The sequence below is a fragment of the Sebastes fasciatus genome, chromosome 5 (genome assembly GCF_043250625.1).
Source record: "Sebastes fasciatus isolate fSebFas1 chromosome 5, fSebFas1.pri, whole genome shotgun sequence".
Lineage (NCBI taxonomy): Eukaryota > Metazoa > Chordata > Actinopteri > Perciformes > Sebastidae > Sebastes > Sebastes fasciatus.
In genome coordinates, this window is record NC_133799.1 from 32905934 (window position 1) to 32932962 (window position 27029).

The 27029-nt window shown below is 38.9% G+C and overlaps 1 protein-coding gene across 1 annotated transcript; it reads left to right on the forward strand.

The window, feature by feature from the left end:
- Window positions 1–231: 231 nt before the first annotated feature.
- Window positions 232–25646, forward strand: slco2a1 (solute carrier organic anion transporter family, member 2A1). The gene is made up of 14 exons (XM_074636563.1): window positions 232–782; window positions 8161–8298; window positions 9469–9631; window positions 10165–10377; window positions 12072–12170; window positions 12262–12401; window positions 14992–15064; window positions 15836–16000; window positions 17398–17602; window positions 19457–19604; window positions 22371–22534; window positions 23221–23285; window positions 24078–24198; window positions 24295–25646. The coding sequence occupies exons 1-14, from the start codon at window positions 723–725 to the stop codon at window positions 24413–24415; spliced, it is 1875 nt and encodes a 624-aa protein (XP_074492664.1). The 5' UTR covers window positions 232–722; the 3' UTR covers window positions 24416–25646.
- Window positions 25647–27029: the final 1383 nt, after the last annotated feature.

The window sequence follows — 27029 nt, forward strand, 5'->3', positions numbered from 1 at the left end:
ATAGGCCTTTGGTTTATTCAGGACTCATCCCTGCAGCACTTTCTTCTAAAAGTTCTGCTTTGTATTTTAGCTAATTTATGTTCAAAGATGATTTAAAAAAAAGAAAATAACTCCCTGCTCATCTGGAATAAGTAAACACCTCGTTAAACATGTCTTCTAGTGAACTAACAGCCTCCAACAGCTTCACTGGCACTGTGAAGAGTTCCTCCATCAGCTAGCAGTGGTCTGTGTCTCTCTCAGTGGGCCCACCACCACCACTCATTAGCTGCACCACCAGCACCACCTCCACCACCTCCACTCATTAGCCGCATACCATCATATTAATGAAGCATTGAGCTCGTTTAGCTGCAGGAGAACAATGGTACCATCTAACCATGGTACCTCTTCATATTTAAAAGGAGTGTGAATGCCTGCAGTGTATTACTTGTTTAAATGCCTGCAGTGTGTGGTCATGTTTAATAGCGTCATGATTGAGGCGTTATTAGGTCATGCGCTCACAGGTGAGTGTTACCCAGCCAGGCTCGAGTCGGTGACTCAGCCAATCAGCGCGAGGACTGTCTGTTCCCAATTCACTACTTTCAAAACATTTGCGCGTGGAGCTCGCGGGCTGAGTCCCATTACATCACCGACAGCCATAAAGAAGCAGTCCGGCTCACCGGAGGGACAACAAGAAGACAATCATCTGCGAGCTCAGGAGCGCGTGAGGACAACGAGCTGAACTAATGGACATACTTTCCTCCAAAGACATGAAGAGACCCAGGACGGTGGGCTGCAGCATCAAGGTAGACAGACATCACACACCATTACTATGACATGTCTTGTTTTAACCTGCAGCTCTACCATTGTTTATGTAACCTACTTGAGCTACATTTATTTTTAGAGGATTGCATAACATTACACAGATAATAATACTGAAGTAACAACAGGACTATAGTGATTTTATGGTGTTTTTTTCTCAGAGAGTCTCCTGTGTAGTGTTGCCTCAGAGTAAACAGAGCTTCACCTTATAGATAAACAAGTTCTCTGTCACAATGTCGAGGTGTTGTGCCAAATACCAAAATGCCAAAATGTTTATTTTGGTCTTCAATAGTGCAAAAAAACTTGACATAGCTGAGAAGAAGTGAATGTTTGATAGTTATTTAATGATGAAGTGATGAAAAACTGTTTTTTCTTTGTTTTTTGACTGAAAAGATATTTCTGTTCCCTCAAATCGTTCAGAACAATACACTTGTTTCATTATTTTTACTACTCTAGTAATGTTGTGAGGTGTTTCTAATCTTAATGCCAAATTAAAAAATTGAATTTATGGAAAAATGCAAATTCTTGGGCTTCAATTAAAGATTATTTAACTAATCTGCTGATTATTTTCTTGATTTGATTTATAAAACATTAAAAAATCAATGTTTTAAAGCCCCGTGTGAAATGATCAAATGTTTTTGTCCAAAACCACCAAAATATTTAATTTACAGTAATGTTAGAACGACAGCAAAGTCTCCCATTTGAGAGCCTCGACCCAGAGAAGGTTTGGCATTTTTGCTTGAAAAATGACTCGTTACTCGTTAAATTAATTTTCTGTCAATAGATATAGACTTTAAAAGGAAAATTGCTGTGTTACAGTAGCAATTTACATAGATCACAAAAAATGTGCATCACTCACAAAAAAAGAAAAAAAAAACACTATTTACAAATCTCTATATAAATGTGCACACCAACTATAACTTTAAATAAGATAAAATAAATTTAAAAAATCAATAATATATAATTAAAGATATGCACCTCTAGAAATGTCACTCTGCTTCAGATGGATGTTGATGGAGATAAAGGCTGACGGTTTGTGTTTCGTTCATTAAATACGTCGGTGACTCAGACCTTTTGACAAAAGATTTGTTATGTGTTTGGCAGCTTTATCCAGTTCAAAGTTTGGTTTATTTTCTACACTTGTGGCTCCAGTATTAAAAGTCTCCCTGAACACTGACTTGTGGGAGAAAATGCAGTGCCAAATGGAGCACTTGTACTTCACTGTATGTAAATAATGTGAGAGAAACAGTTTGTTCCAGGGCTGTGAGTAATAATGAGGCAAAACTTCATGTTGGTTGCTGCATAAGCGAGAAATGACATGTCTTCTTCACTGCTGTTCTGTTGTGTGAGTGAATTATGACTAATACGTTTATATTCTGGAGGTTTGGAGGACACCACTTAAGCAACAACTAAATTTCCAGGAGGTGAGGGTTTCTTTGAAAAGTCTTGAGTGTTTACTTTCAGCATTCTCTCTCAGACTGTGGTGGGTCCAGTTATGGCAAACCTTCTCTGTGTATCATCTTCACCTCAAAGCCCCCCTCTGTTGTGCAAATATAGAGAGGGTGAAACAGATTCTATAGAAACATCGTTCAATTTGAGAGTTCATAGTGAACTTTCACCCATCCTGCACAGTATGAATGTAGTTCAAAGCTATATAACGGTATATTTACATAATGGGAGTAGTTGAGTAGTTCAAAAGCAGACAGAGCAGCAGGTAATGTGTATTTCTGCGAGTCTTTCCTACGGCGGTGATAAGTGGAAGCAGAGAAGTACCTTTTTAAATTGTGTCAAACTGTGAAGCCAGCACTCTTCGTTCCTGCTGACCTCCCGTCAACTGCAACAAAAAGTATAAAATTGTTGCTTTTCACATGATTGCAAATCACTCTGCACTCAAGCGGAGCCAGCCGGTCAACAATGGTTTCACGGGGACCAAATCTTATTCATCCGTCTTTCACTAGTACATGCTGTACAGCGCTTTGCTATATTTGCTCAGTTTCATCAGGACATTCTGTTTGTTTTCTTCACAGCTTTGTTCTTATCTGCTATGGGCTGCACCTAGGCTGCACCCGGGTTGCAACATTCAAACTCTTTAATTGTGCCAACGTCAGAACCAAGTTTCTGCTCATGATGTGTACATCCTGAACAGTGGGACAGCAAATATTCCAAAACTCAAAAACACCCTCCACACATCAGTGCACCTCACCGTGTTTCTCACGTTTGTTGTATCGTCTGTGTCGTAGAGTTCAAGCGATAGTTGAGCATTCTGGGGAATACTCATTGTTTTCTTGCTGAGAGTTGGATAAGATGGTTGATACCACTCTCATATGTGTCCGTTCAGTATAAGGCCAAGGCCGTAGACTGTAGATAAGAAGTGGACGTAGCCATCATGATGTCACCCATTGGTTTTGTGGACTTCCGTTTTGAAGCCTTGAGTTCGGCATTTTGTTTTTTCGCAGTCGCATCTTGTTTTTTTTGCCACCAGAAGTGACATGAGAGGGTGGAGCTACATACAACCAAACGCTGAATAACACATTTTTAGGCAACCAAAAAGGTTATAATTAACTTTAATGAACTGGAAACACACTGTGAAAGGGTTAAAGTTGTAAGACGAAAACATGGACAACTCCCAGACCGGACCTGTAAATCAGAAGGTAGCCCTAAAGCATACCCTGCTTTATGGTCTATTTGACTCTAAATGGGACCATAATTTACTAAATTAACATCAATGCTTTATTGAAGAAGACTTGAAACTAGAGATTGAGACCATAAAATCATGTTTACAATGTTTACTGAGGTAATAAATCAAGTGAGAAGTAGGCTCATTTTCTCAGATACTTCTATACAATCAGACTTCTTTTTGCAACCAGAGGAGTCGCCTCCTGCTGGCTGTTAGAAAGAATGCAGGGTTAAGGCACTTCCGCATTGGCTTCACTTTTCACATCCCGGAGTTGCCCACTGGCGACCACCAGCAGCTGGTTAGCTTAGCTTAGCACAAAGACTGAAAACAAAGGGAAACAGCTAGCCTAGCTATATTTGAATGTAACAAAATTAATCTACCAGCACTTCTAAAGCACTTTTATTGTTGTCCCAGCCAAGAAGTAGTAATTTTTCATGCTAAACAGTTTGCTTGATCACTGTATCTTAGGAAGAGGTGTGAGACGCACCAGGCTTCAACTAACTTTCAACCAACACACATCATTAGACGGTCAGAGCAACTGACATAGTATAAAGAGCAAGAAAAGTCTGCATGTGATGGGAGGGAGGGGACAACGGACAGGTCACACAAACATAGGACTTTCTTCCAGGAGACGCCAGTTACGTAACAAACGTAGTTATTTTGTTTCCAGTCTTTAGGCTAAGCTAACCGTCTACTTGCTGCAACCCTGTCTCACGGGAGGCGTATAAATAGCATGATATTACAAGAACATTCTGCGTGTCATGAGGACGCATTTTTAGGCATTTTGCGTGTCTTTATATGTCGCTTTTCACATGTCATTTAACAACTAAACTATCGCGCAACTAAACTATGGTAACATCTGCAGTTAGGTTTAGCCAACAAAACCACATAGTTAGGTTTAGGAAAAACATCATGGTTGGGCTTAAAATAAGTACATAACCTAAGTAAAATACTTATGGAAAAAACGTAACATAAGTACGGAAACACGTCACAAACATCACTAAAAAACTATTGATAAACGTTGCTAACGTAACTTACAAAACAAAACACCGGTCTCGTACACTGGTATCCTGGTTGAAAGTCCTGTGTTTGTTGGACCCATCCACCTCCCTTCTTTCCCACCATAAGCAGTCTTTCCCACATTTTATTCTACGTCACTGGCTCTGAGCGTAGCAGATTTACGTGGATGCGTTTCATCCTAGTCAGCATAGACTACACGGTGTACAAATGACATGCCAAAAGCAAGAGCAGCGTTCTTATTGCACGCTAAATGTCTGACAGTACACATTATCGTGTCATTCCTTAACCTACTAACGGGCTGACTTGCTGTAGCATTATATTTAGTGGAAAGGCATGAAAGTGCTTCAATCTTGTTATCCAATTCTCTGCAAGAAGGGGAATAAGCATATATCCCAAAATATTAAACTATTGCTTTAAATCTGAGAAAAAGCTCTTTTGATCCAGAAGCTATTGTGCAGCAAAACCTTTTTATGTTTGTTTCACAATGAAGGGAGGCAATTCTGTGGCTTTAGTTTCTTTCAAGTATCCTGGGAGACTTCATACCCTTAGCTTTCCCTTTATTAAATTTTTTGACCAAGTGGGTCAGGTATTTTTTCTAGCAAAAAAAAAGATTTATATCCAACACGCGTCCCTGAAATAAAAGCGTTTGAAATTCAAGTGTGAACTTCCCTCAATTCTTCCCCTCGCAGCAGGGCTAAAGGCTGGGACAATAACGTCCCGACAGACGGAGCTGAGAGTGTTTCAAAAAGGAAAAGTATGTATATAATCCATTGAGGATTCAACTCTGCACCCTCGCCTGTTTGCAAACATCAAATAGGCTTAAATCACTTGTATCAACAGTGTGGATGAATAGTAAATCCTGCGTCTTCACAGTTTATATATCTTATATCTTATCCAAGTTTCAACACCATACAACATCGCTGGACCTGCTGTATTCTATTGTTTTTGATTGGGGAGCAAGAAAACTGTTTTTGTAGTTTCTCACGCTAACGGTGAAATTTTGCACTTCGATGGATTATGTGTTATCAAAATGATAATGTGTTTCCAGTGTTAAAGCCAGATAGTCAGAAAGCCAAAGCCTTGTGTCTGAAACATCAAGTTTGTATCACGCGTTATCTACAATAACAACATAAATCCGACTTCGTTAAAGGCTTATAGTGGATTTGAAGTTGACCTGAAACCAGGGCTAAAGACGCAGTCGCGAACCACTAACTTTTTGTTTGACTCTAAATCACAAACAAGAGGCTCTTTGCTTGCCTCAGCAAATGGATCCATTTGATACGACATGAGGATGAAATATTAGCAATAGTGTGAAAAGCATCTATTGTGTGTGCTAACAAACCGTAAAGCCAAGCTTTAATAGGAGCATTAACTGTTCTGAGTCAAACACATCGTTTATTCTCCCTCAGCCGACCTGGCAGCCGGTAAGCAAACTGAAAGCTTTGGATTCATCCCTGTTTTCATAGCAAATTCACTCCTAATCTCAACACTTATCTTCAGTGTCGTTCATGCATTCATGACCCCCCGAGCGAAGTCGTACGAGTGTCTATGAACGCCTCCTAATGCAATCATTTGGAGATACAAACAGTATGACTTCAGGCTAAATCATTGGCTGGAAACGAGTCCAAAACCTCATCACATAAAACACACATAAACTGTTTTGGAGCTGTGCTGTTGGTTTCTAGGAAAACCAGATGAATTACTGCTTTGCCATAAGACACCACTATTTGTCATATTGCGAAAACTTTCATCAAATCAGCTTCTGAAACCAGAGATGGAAAGTAACAAAGAATTTTACAAGTACTTGATTTGTTTGTGACTTCCTGGAGGGTCCAGAAATAGTCTAGCGCATATCCCTCCATGTGCCGGGTGTCATTTTTACATTTTTTGTACGGATTAAAGGACCAGTGTGTAACAATTAAGGCAAATTATTGGGAGAAAAAGAATATAACATTAATAAGTATGTATTCTTTAGTGTTTAATCACCTGATAATAAGAATCGTTGTGTTTTTGTGTCCTCAGAATGAGCCGTTTATATCTACATAGGAAGCGGGACCTCTCTCCACGGAGTCCGTCATGTTGCTCCGCCATGTTTCATATTTAGTGCACACGTGAGAACGATATTCTTGGCAAGAAAGCAAACAAGCATATTTTCTAAAATGCCCAACTCTTCCCTTAAAGGCAGGGTTGGTAGTGTTGTTCAAATACACTTTTTCTCATTACATCCTGACAGCAATCAATAAATCTGCTAGCTTGACAACTGTGAGTACTAACAATAGCCCTGTTCATTGTTTATATGTTCATAATGATAATTTTGGGGGAGTGGCTTTGGAGGGAGACCTGAAGGGACGGACTGTCAGTGTTGCTTACTTGGCGACTTTCTCTCTAGATTTAGAGACTTTTGGAGCTAGTGCTGCTAGCTACTTTCATTGGAAAAGAGTTAGCAAAACTGTGTTGGGTTTCTTAGTTGGATCATTTTTTAAATCTAGGGTACTCTTGCTAGTTTGTCGACCTTACCGACCCTACTTTTAAATCCTATGCAGTTTATTTGAAAAAAGTAATTTTTTTTTAATTAACTGTACTAACTCTGTTTAACATATAAAATGACATTCAATTTGGTGAAGGCTGCATAATAGCTGGTTTAAGAGTCCAAACACAAACTTCTAGACTTGGACTTGACTTTGGGTTTTGACACAGGACTTCATAGCAAAGACTTGGCACTTACTTGTGACTTAATAAACGTTGACTCTGTCCCATCGCTGACTTTTTTTTATTCCACTCCACTTAGGCTATCTCACAGCTGTTGTTACTTTGCAGTTTAAGATTATATATACAAAACATATGATGTGATTATAAATATGATGCATTGGTAGAGTTTACCTAGGCAGTTGTTAAAATTACCTCCATATCAACTAGCTACAACATTAAAAAGCTGCCTACCTGTTGATAAATCATTAATAATGATCCAATAATATATATACTAATGAACAGAATTCAAAAAGGCCATTCTGCAAAATGAATACTTTTACTTTTTGTATTTAAGTACATTTTTATGCCTTTGTGCCGGCGACAGCCGTGGCCAGAGTCATTACCTCCGCCAAGACCTAGGGTCTTGAAGAAGGTAATGTTTTCACCGGAGTTGGTTTATTTGTTTGTTTGTCTGTCTGTCTGTCTGTCTGTCTGTTAGCAGGATTACTCCTAAAGTTCGCGATGGATTTGAATGAATATTTTTTGGAGGGGTGGGGTGTGGCACAATGAACAATCCATTCGATTTTGGTGGCGATTCAGATCATGATACGGATTCAGGAATTTTTTTACGGATTGCACACTGCCCCTTAAGTACAATTTTTGAATGCAATAATTCTACTTACATTCGACTTGCATTTTTTATATTACCTCTCCATATATCGCCTCATTTTACACCTCATTCAATCCGTCTGTGTTTTCTGTCTTGAATATGTATATTTTAGCCCTTAAAATGTTGTTTCATGTCTATCAAATGGGTGAATTCCTCAAGAAATACGTTTTAGGCTTTGAGTCTGATCTGCCTCCATGTGAGTGCAGTCAAGCATCTCTTGCAGCTGATAATGGCACAAAAGACACTTGACACTACTGTATAACCTATTTCAGAGACTCAAGCCTCCTGTGTTGTCTGTCTGTCCTAGCTGTTTGTCCTGTGCCATGGCCTCCTGCAGCTCTCCCAGCTGCTGTACAGCGCCTGCTTCAAGAGCACCATCAGCACAATCGAGAGACGCTACGGCCTCAGCAGCTACTCCTCTGGAACCATTTCCTCTCTCCACGAGGTAAGGGCCAACAATAACATACCCTCACGCCCTCAGATCATGATCGCTTCATTTCAAGGATACCGATGACAAAGGAGGAATTGGAGAACAAGCAACGTATCACAATCACACTTCCTGAAGTCAAGCCAGACTCAAGTATTTTGGAACAGTTTAACCACGGATACGTGGGGTCAAGGAGATGATAAAATGTACCGTACGTGCTCGTGGTGAAGGATGCTGCATTTTTTTTATGCTGAAGTGATATTTAAATGCACCACGCAGATAAATGTTTTCCAGTTGTTTTCAGGCTTCAAGTATGCATGACCAGGGGTCACTATTCACTAATTAAATCACTATGTTTACTTTTGCTGCTTTAAGGCTTTTTAAAGTCTCTTGCAACACGGATCCTCTCAGGGTTTGGCTGCACTTTGAGTTCTTGTGTAAATTTACAAGATCGTGTGATATTTTATGAAAATACAGATCAAACAAAGCCTAAAGGTTTCTGTTTTGCATCTCCTTTTAGAGTGGTTATTTAAAGCTGCTATGATTTTTATATTAACAATGGATCAAGTGGAGCACCTTGGTAGCCGAGTGGTTACAGCGCATGCCAAATAACTGCAAAGTCCCGGGTTCAATTCCGGTCAAATAATCAGCATAGGTCTTCAGCAGGGTCATTGAAGATGACCCTGCTGAAGTCTTATTTATTGCCAAGTAAAATAAAGGCATTTTAATTTTGTTCAAACTCTGCAGTGTGCCTTGGATTATTTTTGAAGGAGACTTGCATTTTGCACTTTTTTGAGATTATATTCCACCCATGCAATGAGCCGTTCACAAGACTGAATAAGCACAATACACCTGAAGGATCCAAAGAGCACCTGTATGTGATTACCACAAAGAGCCAGCAGCGCTTCTGCTCAGTTGTCTTCTCTGATAAGTTTATGCAGCTTTACATTTTTGAAATTCTTTCTGCTTTTACATTTCTTAAACATTCATTCTGAACCGGGCCTGGGATGTGTGCAGACCCCACTAAATTTGGATCACAGTGCACCCCAGGCCACATCCATATTTGGCTTTGACAGTCCATTAGTAATGCTGGAAAGCTGTGAGACCTGAGAAGTGTGACAGGATTGATTTGAAAGGAGAGAAAAGTCTCCCTCTGGCTCCCTTTTGACGCATGTGTCTGTCTCTTAGGTCAGCAACAGTGTGCTGATAGTGTTCGTGAGCTACTTTGGAAACCGAGTCCACCGTCCCAGACTCATCGGAATTGGCGGACTGCTGATGGCTGTCAGCGCCATGATGCTGACCTTACCTCACTTCTTATCCCAGCCCTACGAATACGACTCCGTTCTCCACAGTAAGACAAAGACCTGAACATGAGGCCACTCTGCCTCTCTGTCTCCGCTGGCACCGCTGTGACAGCTAGTGTGACTCAGTCCAGAGCAGGGGACTCATGAATGTACAAATATGTCAATGCAATTTATGAGGCTTCGCCTAAGGGTTCGTCTAGAACGCGGCAGCATCTTCTCAGCAAAGGCTCCGTAGCACTCAGCAGGAGTCAAACAAGTCTTTGGCTGTCTGTACTGTGCAGCAAATGGTGCATTTAGAAAGCCTTGCTGGTGCACTCCAACTGAACTTTCATAAATCAGGAGGAAATTCATGATGTACTCGCTGAAAGTTAAGCAGATTTGAGCTACCTCCAGGGCATTTAATTTGTAAAAACTCCCTCTTTCCTCTTAAATTTAGCCCCCCAGACAAAGAACAGAGTGTCAGTGAAGGGCCAGAGAAGCTTCAGGAAATTAAAGGAGTTTTACATCTGCATCCACTGGCTTGTCATTAACCCCCCACCCCCTTTTCTCCTCCCCTCTGTGACCACTTGCTGTGATCCAGATCGCCATGACATTTGCGTCCTGCAGAAGAACTCGAGCAGCCTCGAGTCCTGTGGCCGCGAAGAGACCAGACGTCTGGCCGACACCCACAACCTGTGGCTGCTCATGGCCAGCGCTCAACTGCTCTTCGGCGTGGGCTCGGTGCCCATCCAGCCATTTGGGATTTCCTACATCGATGATTTTGCTGGGCCCGGCAACTCCCCTCTCTACATAGGTGAATGGCCTGTAGTTCAGATGAATTTGTTTAGATAAAGAGGACACAATCTGAGGTTCATGGTGTTACCCTGGGTTGATTCTGCAGGCTTGCATGTTGAAAAGCTCTTTAAAGCTGCAATATGTAACTTTGAGCAAATATGATAAGAAGTTATTTTTATAAAACAGTCACTATATCCTGACAGATAATTTGTTGAAAAAAAAATACGTTCCTTTTTGTCCTTCTGGAGCTCCTAATGGCATTTGCAAAATTTCACCATGTTAAAGGAAAACAACCAATCAGAGCTGAGCAGTCTCTACAGCAGCTGTCAATCACTGCTTACGAAACTCACAAACTCCGATCATCAAACTGTCAAACTAGTCAGTGCTGATAAAATATGAATCAAGATTCTGTTACTGTTATGCCTATTTCTCTCCTCAAATGTTTTCAGAAAATAAGAAACTTTGTGATCTGGCCACCGTGTTGAAAACAGTCGAGCCAAAACCAAGAACCGCCCACCGATCGGAGCAAACTTTCTCATTTTACAGCTAAACAGTACACTAAAATATGTTTCTGATAACATTTGCGGTGAGAAATAGGCATTACAGTAACAGAATATTGGTTCATATTTGATCAGCGCTGCCTAGTTTGACCGTTTGATCGGAGTTTGCAAGTGATTGACAGCTGTTCTGGGCTGCAGGTCGGCTCTGATTGGTTGTTTTCTTTCGGCGGGGTGAAATCTTGCAGACGCCATTAGGAGCACCGGACACAGAGGAACATGATTTTTTCATAGATTATCCGTCTCCTGCACTACTGTCAGGATATAGTGACCGTTTTATACAAATAGCTTTTTTTTATCATATTTGCTCAAAGTTACCGACACAGATTTTTAACATCAGTATTTTATGACTTTGGAATTAAAAGGTGGTTTTAAACATGTTTTTCCAGGTGTTTAGTTTCAAAGGCTTCACATCGCAGATAGCTAAACTGATATGTAGCAAAGTTTTCTTTTGTTGGTCAAAAGAAATTGGCATCCTTAATGTGCTCTAAATATATGATATGAAAACCCTATCACATTTTTAAATAGGCTTTTCTTTATACTATAATAGTTTGCTGAGGCAGAACAGAAAGTAATGATTTTGTTGAAAAAAGTTTATAGACAGTTTAGTCTTACTTGTTTTTATTACACAAAATGAGAGTTCTATAGGACATTTGGTCACAGAAACGTGTTTTTAATTTGGACATATTTGGTCACATCTTAAGCTGTTACGGCTCATAAAGTTTTAGTCAAAATGCAATATAAAACAACCATTTATTTCTACTAATTCGCATATGTTTTCTCTTCTTGTTCTACATTTCTTTCTGTTTGCGGCCATCTCTCTCTGCTGTTCTTCTTTTCTGCTCTGACACAACCTCATTTAGGAGCATGGTAGAGTTGGCATCAGATCACTAAAATGTTTAGCAACTAGCAGCGAGAAACCTGAATTCATAAATTTTTCACCAAATTCAAACAATATAAATGAAAAGATTCCCAACTTAGCTGACGTTTGCATTCATAATGTTTTTTTTTATAAAGTCAGTATTTTTAAGGTTTTTAAAAGATTGAGCATTGACAAAAAGAAAAACCTTATAATTGTAAGTTCATGATTTGACAAGAAAATGACAAAACAGCTCAACGATATTTCAGCAACTAACAGCCTCTTTATCGTCCACAGCCATCCTGTTTTCTGTATCTGTATTCGGGCCAGCCATTGGATACCTGCTGGGCTCAGTCATGCTGCGGATCTACGTGGACGTGGACAAAACTGGTTTAGGTAATGATTGAAAGGCATCCCAAAGTTATTTACTAGTCAGGTTACGACAGGAAAGATGGTTCACCGTTGTGTTCACTGTTGTTTGGTGCAGGAGCTGAACAAGAGCTGAGGCCGACTGATCCCCGCTGGGTCGGGGCCTGGTGGATGGGCATGCTCATCACCTCCGGCTGCCTGCTCCTCACATCCATCCCGTACTTCTTCTTCCCCCGTAGAATGCCCGCAGAACATAATGTAAGTCACAGAGATCTTCAGTCCAGTTGTGTGACTAAACATTCATTCTATTTATCTGTGGATTGTGAAAAACTGCAGTAAATCACTCATGTTTTAGTGACACCTACTGGCATAATGTCAGCATTGCATTTCACTTTTCCTCCTCTCTCTTTTTCACCATCTTGAAGGCACAAAAGGTTTCTCCGTGTTATCATATAACTCCAAATTAAAACTGACATGATCATGTCACTGATCACATTACACTTCCCAAGAACTGAGAACTGATCGCAAATTATTTTGACCTTTTAAACAGAAAGAACATTAGTCATAGTCAAGATAAAGCCAGATTTGATCCCCCACGTCTTTGTGAAACCACATTTTGGCTCTTCCAGCTTTGTCCTAAAAGTAATAAAGTTGTTGTTGAGTGTTTCTTAAAGACACAAAAATTACTTGGTTGCGGTTTGTAAAACACAACATTCAAAGTTGGCCTCTCCTCCCCCGGCTCAACAAGAGTTAGTATGCTCGCCAGAGGTTGAAAGCCAACACCAGATTCACTCTCGTTTTAGCTTTGCCCACCTGGCGCTAGGATGACCAGGTGTCCCACTACGAGGGACTGCACAGCATTTTTTATTCCTTGTTCCACGTCATCTGATAGCAATGTGGGGGTACATGTGACCAAAAAGGTTATGAGCCACTGATATACATACTATACTTTTGTAGGGCTACAACTAACGATTATTTTCCTTGTCGATTATTTTCTCCATGAATCGACTAGTTGTTTGGTCTATAAAATGGTGAAAAATGTCAATCAGTGTTTCCCAAAGCCCCAGATGACGTCCTCAAATGTCTTGTTTTGTCCACAACTCAAAGATATTCAGTTTACTGTCATAGAGGAGGAAAGAAACCAGAAACTATTAACATTTAAGAAGCTGGAATCAGAGGATTTAGATTTTTTTTCAGGGCTGTCAGTCGATTAAAATATTTCATTAAATAATCACATGATTGTCCATAGTTCATCGCGATTAATCACACATTTTTCATCTGTTCAAAATGTACCTTAAATCAAGATTTGTCAAGTATTTAATCCTCTTATCAACATGGGAGTAGGCAAATATGCTGCTTTATGCAAATATATGTGTATATTTATTATTGGAAATCAATTAACAACACAAAACAATGACAAATATTGTCCAGAAACCCTCACAGGTACTGCATTTAACATAAAAAATATGCTCAAATCATAACATGGCAAACTGCAGCCCAACAGGCAACAACAGCTGTCAGTGTGTCAGTGTGCTGACTTGACTATGAGTTGCCCCAAACTGCATGTGATTATCACAAAGTGGGCATTTCTGTAAAGGGGAGACTTGTGGGTACCCATAGAACCCATTTACATTCACATATCTTGAGGTCAGAGGTCAAGGGACCCCCTCACCAAAATGTTGTGTCAGTTTGGAGCGTTATTTAGCCTCCTTCTCGACAAGCTACTATGACATGGTTGGTACCGATGGAGTCCTTCGGTTTTCTAGTTTCATATGATCACATGATACCAGGATCTTCACTCTGGCTATAAAACGGAGCCCACTACAACCTAAAAATTGCTTTAATGCATTAAAGAAATTAGTGACTTTAAGACAGATTAGCATTAATGCGTTATTATCGCATTAACTTTGACATCCCTAGTTCTTTTTTTCTTAAAAAAATACTCTAGTATTTACTATTAATCAATTATTAAAATAGTTGCCGATTAATTTAATTGGTGATGTAGTAATTTTCAATAAGCAAATGAAGACACCGTTTTCTTGAGTTCCTTGTCTGTTTAATGAGAGGATGAGACCTCTGGTCTGCAGAGTGGAATCAAAAAAGTCTGACACTTGTTTTCCTCCTGCGCTTTTATACACTTTCGATATGGCCTTTTTCAGTCCTTAACCTTGAACCATCAGAGACCCATGCAGGTGTTTACACATAAAAAACAGGAGAGACAGAGGTCCATTGTGGCTCACACATGACACAGAGAACATGTTCTCACATGTTTTTGCAGAGGCCTTTGCCTTCTATACAGTGGTAAATAAAATATCTTATAACAGTAAAAAGGCTGATTATACACTACATTGACAACTAATCAATTAATTGATTAATTGTTGCAGCTCAACATTTGTGTAGCATTAACATTTTTGGTTTCTTGTAAAAAAACACATTAAAACTAAGAGTTTGTATTTTAATACAAAAAAGCCACAAAAAATCTCTGTGAGAGACAAATGCTCTACAGAAATCTTCCATTATGGTGTTTGACAGTTTTGGGTGATTGTCAATGCATGAACACTGTGGAGCTATTGTGCAGAGCTGTCAATTCATTCTAATGTTCACATGAATGCAGCATGAAAAGACAAGGGGGAGAGGAAGAGGGAAAAAAGAGGTGGGAGAAAGAAACTTTTGATGTTTTATCTGATGAATCTTCCAAGTAAGAACAGAGCTGATGTGATCCTCCACATTTCACACTGTCCTGTATGTTTGAATGGGTACAACTTTATCACATAAATGCCCATGTGTTCATTTCACACTGAATATTTGCCTTCACAAATAACACTTTATACTGCATATTATTTTCCAGTTGATTGGAAGTGAAAGTGACATGAATGATGACTTCAAGAAGCCAGATAACTCTTTACTTGATTTCCTGAAAAGTAAGTGTATTATATTCGGACTGCAAAGGTTCCACCTGTTAGATTCACAAACTGACACTACTTCTTTTATTTGTGAACAAATATCAGTAATGAAACATTATTTAAAAATGTTCTGAATCTGCTCTTTTAGAGCAAACATTTCCTAAATGTAGGTGACTTGTAGCTAAATGATAAAATAATCATTTAACTAATAATAATGGTCAAAAATGATGTAAAATTGCACAGTTTTAAGTAAAAGAAAAAAACTTCAAATTTTCCAATATCTCCTAGTACCTTTTATTCACTGTAGAAATTCAGAATGTGTCTCTTTATCCTGCTACCTAATATGTATGAGCATCCTGACTGGGACACTGCACCTAAAACCTGAATGATACCCATTATAGGCTACAAATAACACAGGAAAGCACTTCAACTATTAACACTATGGGTAAATATACAAACACACCGCCTTAATTTGAGTATTATAGGCCTACTATAGGAAATGCGTAGCATTAGTATAACAATAACAATAAAACCACAGCTGATTATGACTGACACAGTATAACATGCTTAAAGAAATAATGAATAAATAGGAATAAGTCACAAGAGATTGACGATACCGGCCAATACACATGCCAACATGTGAATAAGAGAGTTATGGCACCTATTTTTTTCCACTTCGAGCACTGTTAACATGGTCTGTAACAGATGGATAAGAGAAAGAGTTTTTACTGAAGTCATTTCCAGTATCAGTGAAATAACCCGTGTGTGTATGTGCTTGTGTTTGATCAGTGTTTCCCAGGATGTTCGTCCGCCTCCTGTTGAGTCCTCTCTTCCTGATGCTTGTCCTGGCCCAGTGCTGCTTCTCCTCAGTCATCGCAGGTCTCGCCACGTTCCTCAACAAGTTTTTGGAGCGACAGTACAGCGCTTCGACGGCATACAGCAGCCTGCTAGTGGGTAGGTACTGTAGGAGTGCAGATATAAATGTGATGGGGGCTTCAGGAAAAGATCTTATAATAGATTACTTTTGCCCTTTTATTTAACTGCTTTCAATCAATATCAGCTGTTAAATGATTCAAGTCATAATGTGCAGCGTGGTATTAAACCATTTTTATGAACTCTGGAAGTGGAAGTGAAATGAAACAGTCTGTTAAAGTCATTTAATGGAGGCTCTGGAGTGTGTCAGCCGGCTTGCACCATGGCCGCTTTCCAAAGAGTGAGTTGGGTTTGTACTGTCATCTTTTCCTCGAAGAAAAGTTTATTTGGGTTTGTGCCTCCCTCAAGGTTTTACAACATTGAATGTATTTATAGACTACAGTTGTCATTTGTGACAGCAAACCAATGAAATGGCACATGATGTGTAGGAAACCACTTTGGACATATTAAAGCTGCAGTCGGTAACTTTTAGCAAATATGATAAAAAGTTATTTTTATGAAACTGTCCCTATATCCTGACAGTAGTGCATGAGACAGATAATCTGTGAAAAAATCATGTTCCTCTGTGTCCTCCTAGTGCTCCTAATGGCATTTGAAATATTTCAAGGTGCCCGAAGGAAAACCAATCAGTCTCTGAAGTAGCTGTCAATCAATGCTCGCAAAACATGCAAACTCCGATCAAACTGTCAAACTAGGCAGCGCTGATGTTATTATGAAAATAAATCATGTTACTGTAATGCCTATTTCTCGCCTCAAATGTTTTCAGAAACATATTTTATAGGGCTGTCAATCGATTAAAATAATTAATCACAATTAATCTCATGATTGTCCATAGGGGAGACTCGTGGGTACCCATAGAACCCATTTTCACTCACATATCTTGAGGTCAGAGGTCAAGGGACCCCTTTGAAAATGGCCATGCCAGTTTTTCCTCGCCAAAATTTAGCGTAAGTTTGGAGCGTTATTTAGCCTCCTTTGCGACAACCTAGTATGACATGGTTGGTTCCAACGGATTCTTTAGGTTTTCTAGTTTCATATTATGCCAGTAGTGGCGTTAAAATGAATTACTACGTTACTACCTAAAAGTTGTGTTAATGCATTAAAGAAATTAGTGGCGTTAACGTGTTATTATTGTGTTAACTTTGACAGCCCTAATATTTTAGTGCTGGCAGCTTGGTTTTGGCTTGACTGTTTTCTACAGTTTGGCCGCCGGGTCACAAACTTTCTCATTTTACAGCGAAACCGTACACTAAAATATGTTTCTGAAATGATCTGTCTCATGCACTCCTCTAAGGATATAGTGACAGTTTTATAAAAAAAAACATATTAATTAGCTCAAAGTTACCAACTGCAGCTTTAAGTAGACAATAATTAGCATCCTGACGTGGAGATATCACTCAGCTGTTCATGCTCCCCAGGTGCTGTGAATCTGCCGGCAGTAGCGGTGGGGATGCTGATAGGCGGGGTCATCATGAAGAGGGCGGGTCTTACTCTGAAGACCATCCCACGCTTCTGTGTGGCCATGCTGACAACGTCTACCCTCCTATGCATCCCTCTCTTCTTCATGGGCTGTCCCACACAAAAAGTCTCAGAGGTCAATCACTACCAGATCGGACAGTATGGGTGAGTGAGAAGACTGGGGGCGTTCTTGTGATGATACTTTCATTTCTCAAAGGGGTTTATGTTTTGGGACTTTTATTGTTAGAGTCACACACATATAGCCTATCTTATGTGAAATACAATTAAATCAAGAAACAGCCTGTTGTAAAACACATTGTGGTCCCCTAGTCCCAAAATTTCCTACCAGTTTCTGAAATATGAGTACATTTTCATACTCATTCATCATACATATACAGGGAGTAAACAAGGCACTTGATAGAGTACAATCCATTCCTTTGTTAGCTTATGTCTTCATTAATATGTAAATTACAGGTTAGACTGGCCAAGAATTGGGCTAAAGTAAGCCAATGTTACCTTTCGACATTACTCCCAACTGCATGCCCAGCCATGAAAATACAGCCATGCTTGTGTCAGGATTTTGGAACCTTCATTGTTTACAGCTATATTTGCCAGCTAGCAGTCCTCCTCCCTGCCTTTGGTTGGCACACTGCTACAGTTCTTGGCGCATTTCTGCCACTGACTGTAGATCAGTGCAATAGCAATGAAACTGTGACAGGAGAGTGTGTTACGTCGTTGTATTAAGCTCATGCGTATGCATGTGCGTCTCTGTGTGTGTGTGTGTACATGAGATAAAAGCAAATCAAGGGCCCGCTCATAGAAACATTGCTCTATAGCGCTACTAGTGGCAAAAAAAAATCTACAGGGTACCTTAATGATCTCCCCACAGCCTAAACAAAATGCTCATAAAGTGCTCCAGGGATGATGTATTTTTGTAGGCCAACCCGGAAGTTGGCATCGCCCTTGTTCCCTTGACAAAAAGCCAATGGGATTTTTCCATTGGGTTTTGGGTTATTGCAGAAAATAAACTATGTGGAAAACAAACTTTTATGATACTTACACATTTTGCTCCGTAAAATAATCTGTGAATGCAATCATCAGAAGTAAAAAGCTAACGTTAGGCTATAGACAAACTACACCACGGTTGCATGAGCACAAGTATACATAACGGGGCTGTAATGGTGGACGTGTCGGCGTGATGACATTTAGTAGTCTCATTTAGCCACTTGTTAGCAACTGCCTTTTTAAAGACCCGTAAAAGCTTCAAAATTCACTAGTGGGGTATTTATTGATGTATTTTATGTCGTAGAACAAAACTTTAAAATCTCTTCAGCTTGTGTTAACCACAGACCTTACTTCTGGCATCTAACTAAAAAAACATTGACTTCGAGATGAAGGACCTGGAAGTGCTAAAATGCTAACTCATTTCCGGGTTCTAGGACTCATTCTTAGGTCATCATCAAGTTGGAATTTTCTTTTCCTCAATGAAATAAAACTGCAGAAATTAAAGAAAAACTCAAAGCATTTAAGCTAGCGTGGTAACTAACTTTATTTGCTTTCCGTTTTCTTTGTAATTTAAAGGGGACATATTGTGAAAAACTAACTTTTTTTCAGCTTGTGCCCATACATTTGGGTATCTGGAGTGCCGACCAACCCAAAAGCTGTGAAAGGTGCAAAGGTGCACCATATTTTTCTCACAAGCCAATCAGAGCAGACTGGGCTTAAAGAGACATGCGCTAAAACGGAGCGTTTCAGACCGAGGGTGAAAACAGGTATATTCAGTCAGACTGTATGAGAAAAAATAGTTTTTTTTTTATATTAAAGCATGTAAACATGTTGTAGTAGAAACCCAAAATACAAACATGAACCTGAAAATTAGCATAATATGTCCCCTTTAATATATATATGCGTATATTAAATCTAAAACATATTGAAAACACAACATTCAAAAGCAAACATGCTAATGAATCATTGACTGCTCAAACATTCACTCTGAACTTGTTTTCTCTGCCTCCACAGGTCTCCACCCCTGTGCTACTCCAACTGCTCCTGCCCTACCAGTGCCTTCAACCCTGTGTGTGGCTCTGATGGTGTCGAGTATATTTCTCCTTGCCATGCTGGCTGCACCAACTTCACCAAAGACCCCAACAACACCCACAGGGTTCAGGTCAGTGCCTCCTCTAAGCACCGGTTCATGGTTTCCTCCCATAGTATAAATACCTGCAGGTTAAGCTGTTGTGTAATGATATATTTAAAATTAGCATACAGTGTACTATATAGGACATATATATGATGATAAGTTATCAAGACATGCTTGTGATAGGGGGATGTATAAATGCAGCTTGACTTTTAGCTGCCTTTTTATCTGGGGAAGATTTGTGCAACACTAGAATAACATTGTAGTCTACAATAAATCATCAGCAGTAATGAATGAAATCACCTCATGCAGAGTAATCAGGTAAGATAGGAATGCTAGATAAGTTTATTGAAAAGAAAAAAAATTGAATAAATAAGATTTGTTTTTATAGCAGTTCAAAACTTGTCAAATTTTCTTCTATAATTTTCTATAATTGTTCTGAGTGTAGGATGACGTAATAAGTCTTTGGTTCTTGTCCTAGCACAGGCTCCGTAAATTAGCCTGTAAGGGTGTAATTAACCTTTAACTGTGTAGGGGCAGAGTGCTCTAGGGAATGTTTTTAAATCTGCTCTTCAGGGGCTAGACTTTGATCTTTAAACATTTTTGTTCCAGTGTTAAAGAGACAGTTCACCTCAAAATCAAAAAATACATATTTCTCCTCTTACCAGTAGTGCTATTTTTCAATCGAGATTGTTTTGGTGTGAGTTGCTGAGTGTTGGAGATATCGGCCGTAGAGATGTCATGCCTCTCCAATATAATGGAACTAGATGGCACTCTGCTTATGGTGCTCATAGTGCCCCCAAAAAATGCCGTGCAGTATCACCTCGCAGAACGAAGCGTGCATCTATTCTTGGACAAGAGGCTTGTGCTTGTTACAGGGCGAGATGTAAACATTAAAGCTAGGGTTGGTAATCTTGAGAAATTAGCAAGAGTACACTAGATTTAAAAAAATTATCCAACCAAAAAAACCCAGCCCAGTTTTGCCAACTGTTTTCCAATGAAAGGAGCGAGCAGCACTACCTCCTAAAATACCAGATTTGTTTCTTTTTTTTTTATCATAGCATTTGATTTATTGATTGCTGTCGGGATGTAATGAGAATTTCAACAACTATAACAAAAAATTTATTTGAACAACACAACCAACCATACCTTTAATGGCATCCTCCTCGGCTGAGCTGTAATGTAAGCAGTATCGTTTAACTGTAAGCCTCTTGTCCATGAGTAGATGCACGCTTCCTTCTGCGCGGTGATACTGCAAGGTCTATGGCTTATCTTGAGTAACCGGGTGATGATTTCTGGAAGGAGACATTGCTGTTGTTGTATTTTTTGTCAAATGTATTTTTTTGGCGCTTTGAGCACCACAAGCTGAGTGCCATCAAGTTCCATTATATTCAAGCGAAGGCAGACATCTCTAGGGCCGATGTCTCCAACACCCAGCGACTCACACCAAACAAACTAGATTGATAAATAGCACTATAGGTAAGAGGAAAAATATGTATTTTTGATAACTGTCTCTTTAAGTAGACACTAGGAACAGGAAGTGATTTTGGCCTTAGATGCCTCTGTAGATTTGAGACACAAATTAGATCACAGCATCTTGGCACAGCAGTGTCCCAGTATTTAGACTTTGTGACATATCTGCCAAATGATCACAAATTTCATATCAGCAGTGATATGAAGTCCAAGACCTATTATACATAATGTGTCTCATCAGCCAGGAACTTATAGGAGCAGTGAGAACAGACAGAGAGAGAGACTGCTCTGCTGCTAAAAGGAGGACGCGAGCGGCTCACAATCAATGTCCGATCAATGCTTATTAGTCACAGAGCATATAGGAGGTGTTTAAGAGGGACAAACGTCAGTATTTAGACGTCACAGCTTGTGAATAATCTTCCAGTGGGTGGATTGTGTGAAACTGCTAATAGAGTATTAGTCAGTTTGACTCGTCATGTAAGCCCGCTGTGTGATACTGCAGTACAAACACAGACAGTGATGGCTACAGCTAACTTAATGAATTAATCCCAAGAATAATAGAAGAAGAATTATTTTCTCCTCCTTGTGGACTCAGATGTCCACAAGTGGACAGCTGAAAGTGGTATTCAATCAGGTCTGAATACATTTTCATAAGATATTTTTGTATTTTGATTTGAATAAATCAGCCAAAAGGTATATGGTGGTGTTTGTCCATTTTCAACCTAAAAAAATATGAAGCTGTCACAACATCTGCAAAAGCCCAGCCTTTCTTACTGTTAACTTGTCGTTTCAACTAAGGTTCAGGTGCTTTCCATGTTTTCACAGAAAAAGCAATACATTTTAATTGTTAAATGTTTTTTTTTTTTTAAAGGAATACTGTGACATTTTGGGAAATGTGCTTATTCACTTTCTTTCCGGGAATTAGATGAGAAGATCGATACCACTCTCATGTTTGTGCGGTGAATATGAAGCCAGAGCCAGGAGGCAATTAGCTTAGCTTAGCATAAAGACTGCAATCGGGGGGAAACAACTAGTCTGGCTCTGTCCAAATGTAATCTCTGAAGCTGAGACCCCTGTTTCCAGCTAACCAGCTAATGGCTGCTGACCGTAGCTTCGTATTTTGCATACAGACACGAGAGTGGTGTCTTCTCATATCATACACAGCAAAAAAAGCTAATAAACGTAATTTCCAAAATGTCCAACTGCAAAACTATAGTGCGAAAATACACAATCACAACATAATTAAAGCAAAAAATATGTTTTTCATTTTCTTTGTGGAGTTAACAACAATAATATCTCCTTTTGCTTTCTTTTTTGGTACAGCTGTATACCAACTGCAGGTGTATATCTGGGAGCCAGAGTAGCGCCCGCCCGGCTTCATGTCCTAACAGCTGCCCTCATCTTCTTCTCCCCGTCATTCTGGTCATCTCTCTGGCGTCAATGATCGCCTGCCTCAGTCACAACCCCATGTACATGATGGTGCTCAGGTAAGGAAGGATGACAATATATTGCAGTGTATTCACATATTCTTTTGGTATATATTTTATATGTTGAAAATCAATTCAATATGACCAAAATGTATCTAATGGATGACATAATCTGCTTGTCCTCCAGTACAAACACTTACTTGTGATTGTATGAACCTCATATTTGAATGTAGTTACCTGCAAATACTGTTTTAGATGACAAAGCACTGACTTAGTATCTTCTATTTTTTACAAAACGTATGCTAAATATATCTAAATCTGACCACAGAGATGAGACATTTCCTTCCCAGTGATTGCTGCAGAACAGATCTCGTCTTTAATAGTCTCTGAACGGCTCTTCTTGAAGTCCATTAAAAAGTCAAGCACAAAAGTTAATAAAGGAGTGCTCTAGGCTCTCAATGTAGGACAGCTAAGAATGAATGGAGAGCAAATAAACTACCACACAATTTGGAAAATTTGAAGAAAAAAATAGTTTTACAAGGTTTCATAAAGATGCTCAAACAGATTCTTTTCTTTTCCAAATTAAATATAGTCGTGTTTTTTATTTTACATGACAGTTTTTCAAATATAAAAACACATGTACTGATTTATCGCTGCAACTGTTGTCTAGTATTTTACTCAAGAATGACACCGTGCACCAATGGAGAAACTCTAAACTCTCTAATTTCTTTTCCTGCTCATTTCAGATGTGTTCCCTCCGAAGAGAAGTCATTTGCTATAGGAATTCAATTTTTACTCATGAGAGTATTAGGTAAGTCAGGACACAAATACTGTTTGTGAAGTGCTATACCCATATGAATAACTAATTATTGTATTAATGATACACTTTGTTTTGGACTTCAACAAAGTTCATTGTTGTATGGAGCCCCAAAGTGTCCAATATTAAACAAATAAAAAGACATTCTAAAATGAATAATCGCATTAATAAATTGTGTAAAATATAATGGACCAATAAATTATGTAGTAATTTTAAAAAAAGATTAATTTATTATTTGTTATAATAACTATTTATTTATTTATTATTATTATTATTATTATTATTATTATTATTAATATTATTATTAATAATAATAATAATAATAAATATTATTTCATCATTCTTATTTTTATAGTAACAGTGTCATAGGAGTTCATTTTTATTTCATTATAGAACTTTATATCAAATAAAAAGTGACATAATAAAAATAAAATGTCAAATAAAGTGTCAATGGGAAATCCGCAATTATGAATTAAAAACAGACCTGAAAATGTACTAATTTCTGAAATTATCTCACAAAGTGAATAATTTATATTCATTATTAATTCATTATTAATTGTAATTGCTTATTTATTCATTTAATATTGCACACTTAAGGGCTCCGTACAGTTACGTTTCACTGGGATGTGCTATCCGATGCTACAACAATGTAATTAAACATAACTTTGAATTCCATTCATCAGTTCGTTCAAGCAAATGTTGGATTGCCCTCTAGTGGCTGCAGCTCAACCACATGGGGATAGAAATGTGTTTACCCTACATCCTCTCTTTCTGTTTCCCCCTCAGCCTGGCTACCCGCCCCTGCTCTCTTCGGGACGGCCATTGATACGTCATGTATCTGGTGGAGGAGTGTGTGTGGAAAGAGGTTTAGCTGTGGTTACTATGACAACAACATCTTGAGGAACCGGTAAGAAAACGTATCACTCAGAACACATATCACACACACACACACACACAGGCAGTACATCCACATCACTTATGTTTATTTGTGTGACCCCTGCAGGTACTTGGGCCTACAGGTGGGTTATAAGGTCATGGGTATCATCCTGCTGATGATGCTGGGGTGGAAGGCGAAGCGGACCCAGGAGTACAGTCTGGAGAAGAGGCCTGAAGGACCTCTGTGACCCTGCTGAGATCCAAGCCTCTCTGTCTCTTAAAGCTTTGCTGTGGTGCTTAAACATGTTGAAGAACAGTGTGCACAGCAAAGCTGTGTCAGTAGGAGGAAGCCACAGCCGAGACAGGCCTACACTGACCTCAATTTCTGTAGACCCACTTCCCTACCTGGTGCCTCACTGGCTGGAGTTATGATATACATTTCCCAAAAGGGAAAATGTCTGATGTTTTCGGATGCTTTAAAGCTTATGATTGGAATTTCTCTGACAATATGACACACTTATTACAAGTTAAAGGACCAGTGCGTAGGATTTCGGGGGGATCTATTAGTAGAAATGGAATATAATGTCCATAACTATGTTTTCATTAGTGTATAGACCCTTTTTGTGTCAATGTCATAATTACGTCACAGTGTTAGCTGCAGTCAAAACAAAGAAAAAGGCTGGAGGCAAACACAAGTGGTGGGCTGAAGTTACACATCAAAAATGTCATCTTGCTGTGTTGTTGGTTTCAAAAATCAAGATATCACATACATTTAAGATGACAAACTGTGATTCGAGGCTCTTCGAGCTACAATATCGGCGAAACTTTTCAGAGATGAAAAGTAAATGTTGCTAATATTTATGTCGCTCTGCAATGTTTCTACAGTAGCCCAGAACAGACAAACCAAACACTGACTCTAAAGAGAGCCTTTCATGTTTTTATGTCACCTGAAGGCCACTGTAATTCTCCGGGGGGGTATTCAGTTGGTTGCAATCTGCAACCTCACCACTAGATGCCACTAAATCCTACACACTGCTCCTTTAAGAGAGGACAGCTAAAACACCTCTCTTGTGTGGTACCTCACAATATTGTAGATGCATCTGAGACAGAGTTCAAACAACAGATAAATACCTTTGTACATTACTTGTTCCTATAAATCTATTCAGGTTTCTATTTCCAATGGGAACATATTCTGTAACTAATTAACTGTATTAGCTTAATATTTAAGTTTATTTTTTATAGATGTTTGTCTCATACACAGAGACATCTGTGATAACTGCAATACTCGTTTCACATATGATGATCACATGTAACACTTGTTTTAATTGCAATGCTAATGAATTTTCAGATATCAACACTGTTACTCATAAATGTAATTAACCACTCATATTATGCTATATACTGATGTGGTTATATTGGTTACAGTGGAGTGCATAAACGTGTAAGCATTACTGGCTAATATACAGTACAATTAACCAAGTCAGCGTGATGTCTTTCATTCATTTCTGTCTTCATCTATGTCTCCAAGTCTGGATAACTAACCAAATATCCCAGGTTTACTGCATGTCCGTTGGTTTTGGTATTTTAATTAATTGCAAATTTGCACCACTGAAGTACAATATCCGCTAAGGTGGGTGCTGTATTTTTTACATAATATTGTGGTCACATCTTTTAGAGGGGCCCTGGGTCAAAACATAGTTTTAAACACCTTTATTTCTGCAGTTTAGATTGTGTTCACTTAGTGCATATTCCTAAATAAATCTGCATTTCATCAATTGACTGTAAACTAACTGACACACAGAAAACCTGGGGATAAGTAGTAGTATTCTAGCATTTAAGCTACCATGTCTGCTGTGCAATGTAAACTTGGAGCCAACAGGTACAGTACATTGCGTAGAAAATAATAATCATAGGAGTCCCAAGTTATGGGACATGTTTCATAATAGCCAGCAATATAAATAACTTTACTAATCCCAATGGGAAAATGGGAAATTGCAGCATTAGTCAAATCACACATAAATCACAAAACAAACAACAAAGAAGTAGATAAGAAATAAAACTAGAGGAACTAAAATCTTAACTTGAAACTGAACTGAAACTAAAAACTTGGACTTAAATATACACAATGATATAGTATAGGTAATATTCTGTACATGATCTGTGTAAATTTGCTACATAGGCCTACTTTATATTGTATTGGTATGGCAAGGTTGCACCATATTTTTCTCACAAACCAATTAGAGCAGACTGGGCTTTTTCAGGAGGGGTCTTTAAGAGACAGGCACTAAAATGGAGCATTTCAAACACAGGGTGAATACAGGTATATTCAGACGGACTGTACGAGAAAAATAATGTGTTTTTTTTAACATTAAAGCATGTAAACGTGCTAGTAGAAACACAAAATACAAGTATGAACCTGAAAATGAGCATGATATGTCCCCTTTAAATATATGTCGGATACTTTTTAAAGTCTGAGAAAATAACCAAGGGTTATTGCAGCTCGGGCTTGGAAACACAAATCTACAAAGTTAATTTTGAGACAAAGAGAGTATTTGAAAGATCCTATCAAGTTGCATTATGGGAACTGTATCCAGTGTTTTATTGGGGTTCAACCATACTGGGGACTAAAAGCAAAGTTCCATTACAACATCAGCGCCGAGCAGCAAAGCTACGCTTTCGCCATTTTGGACTACCGGACGCCAGTAAAACGTGCACCTAAATAGTGCCGTACAAAAGTAAAACTAAATTATTTCTATTCTATTGTCATATTCTACTGAAATGTCCTGTGTTGAACAATGAAATATTATAAATATAACTAGAAGTGCACTCGGAGAGCACAGACCTCCGCCAAGGCAGGTTTCA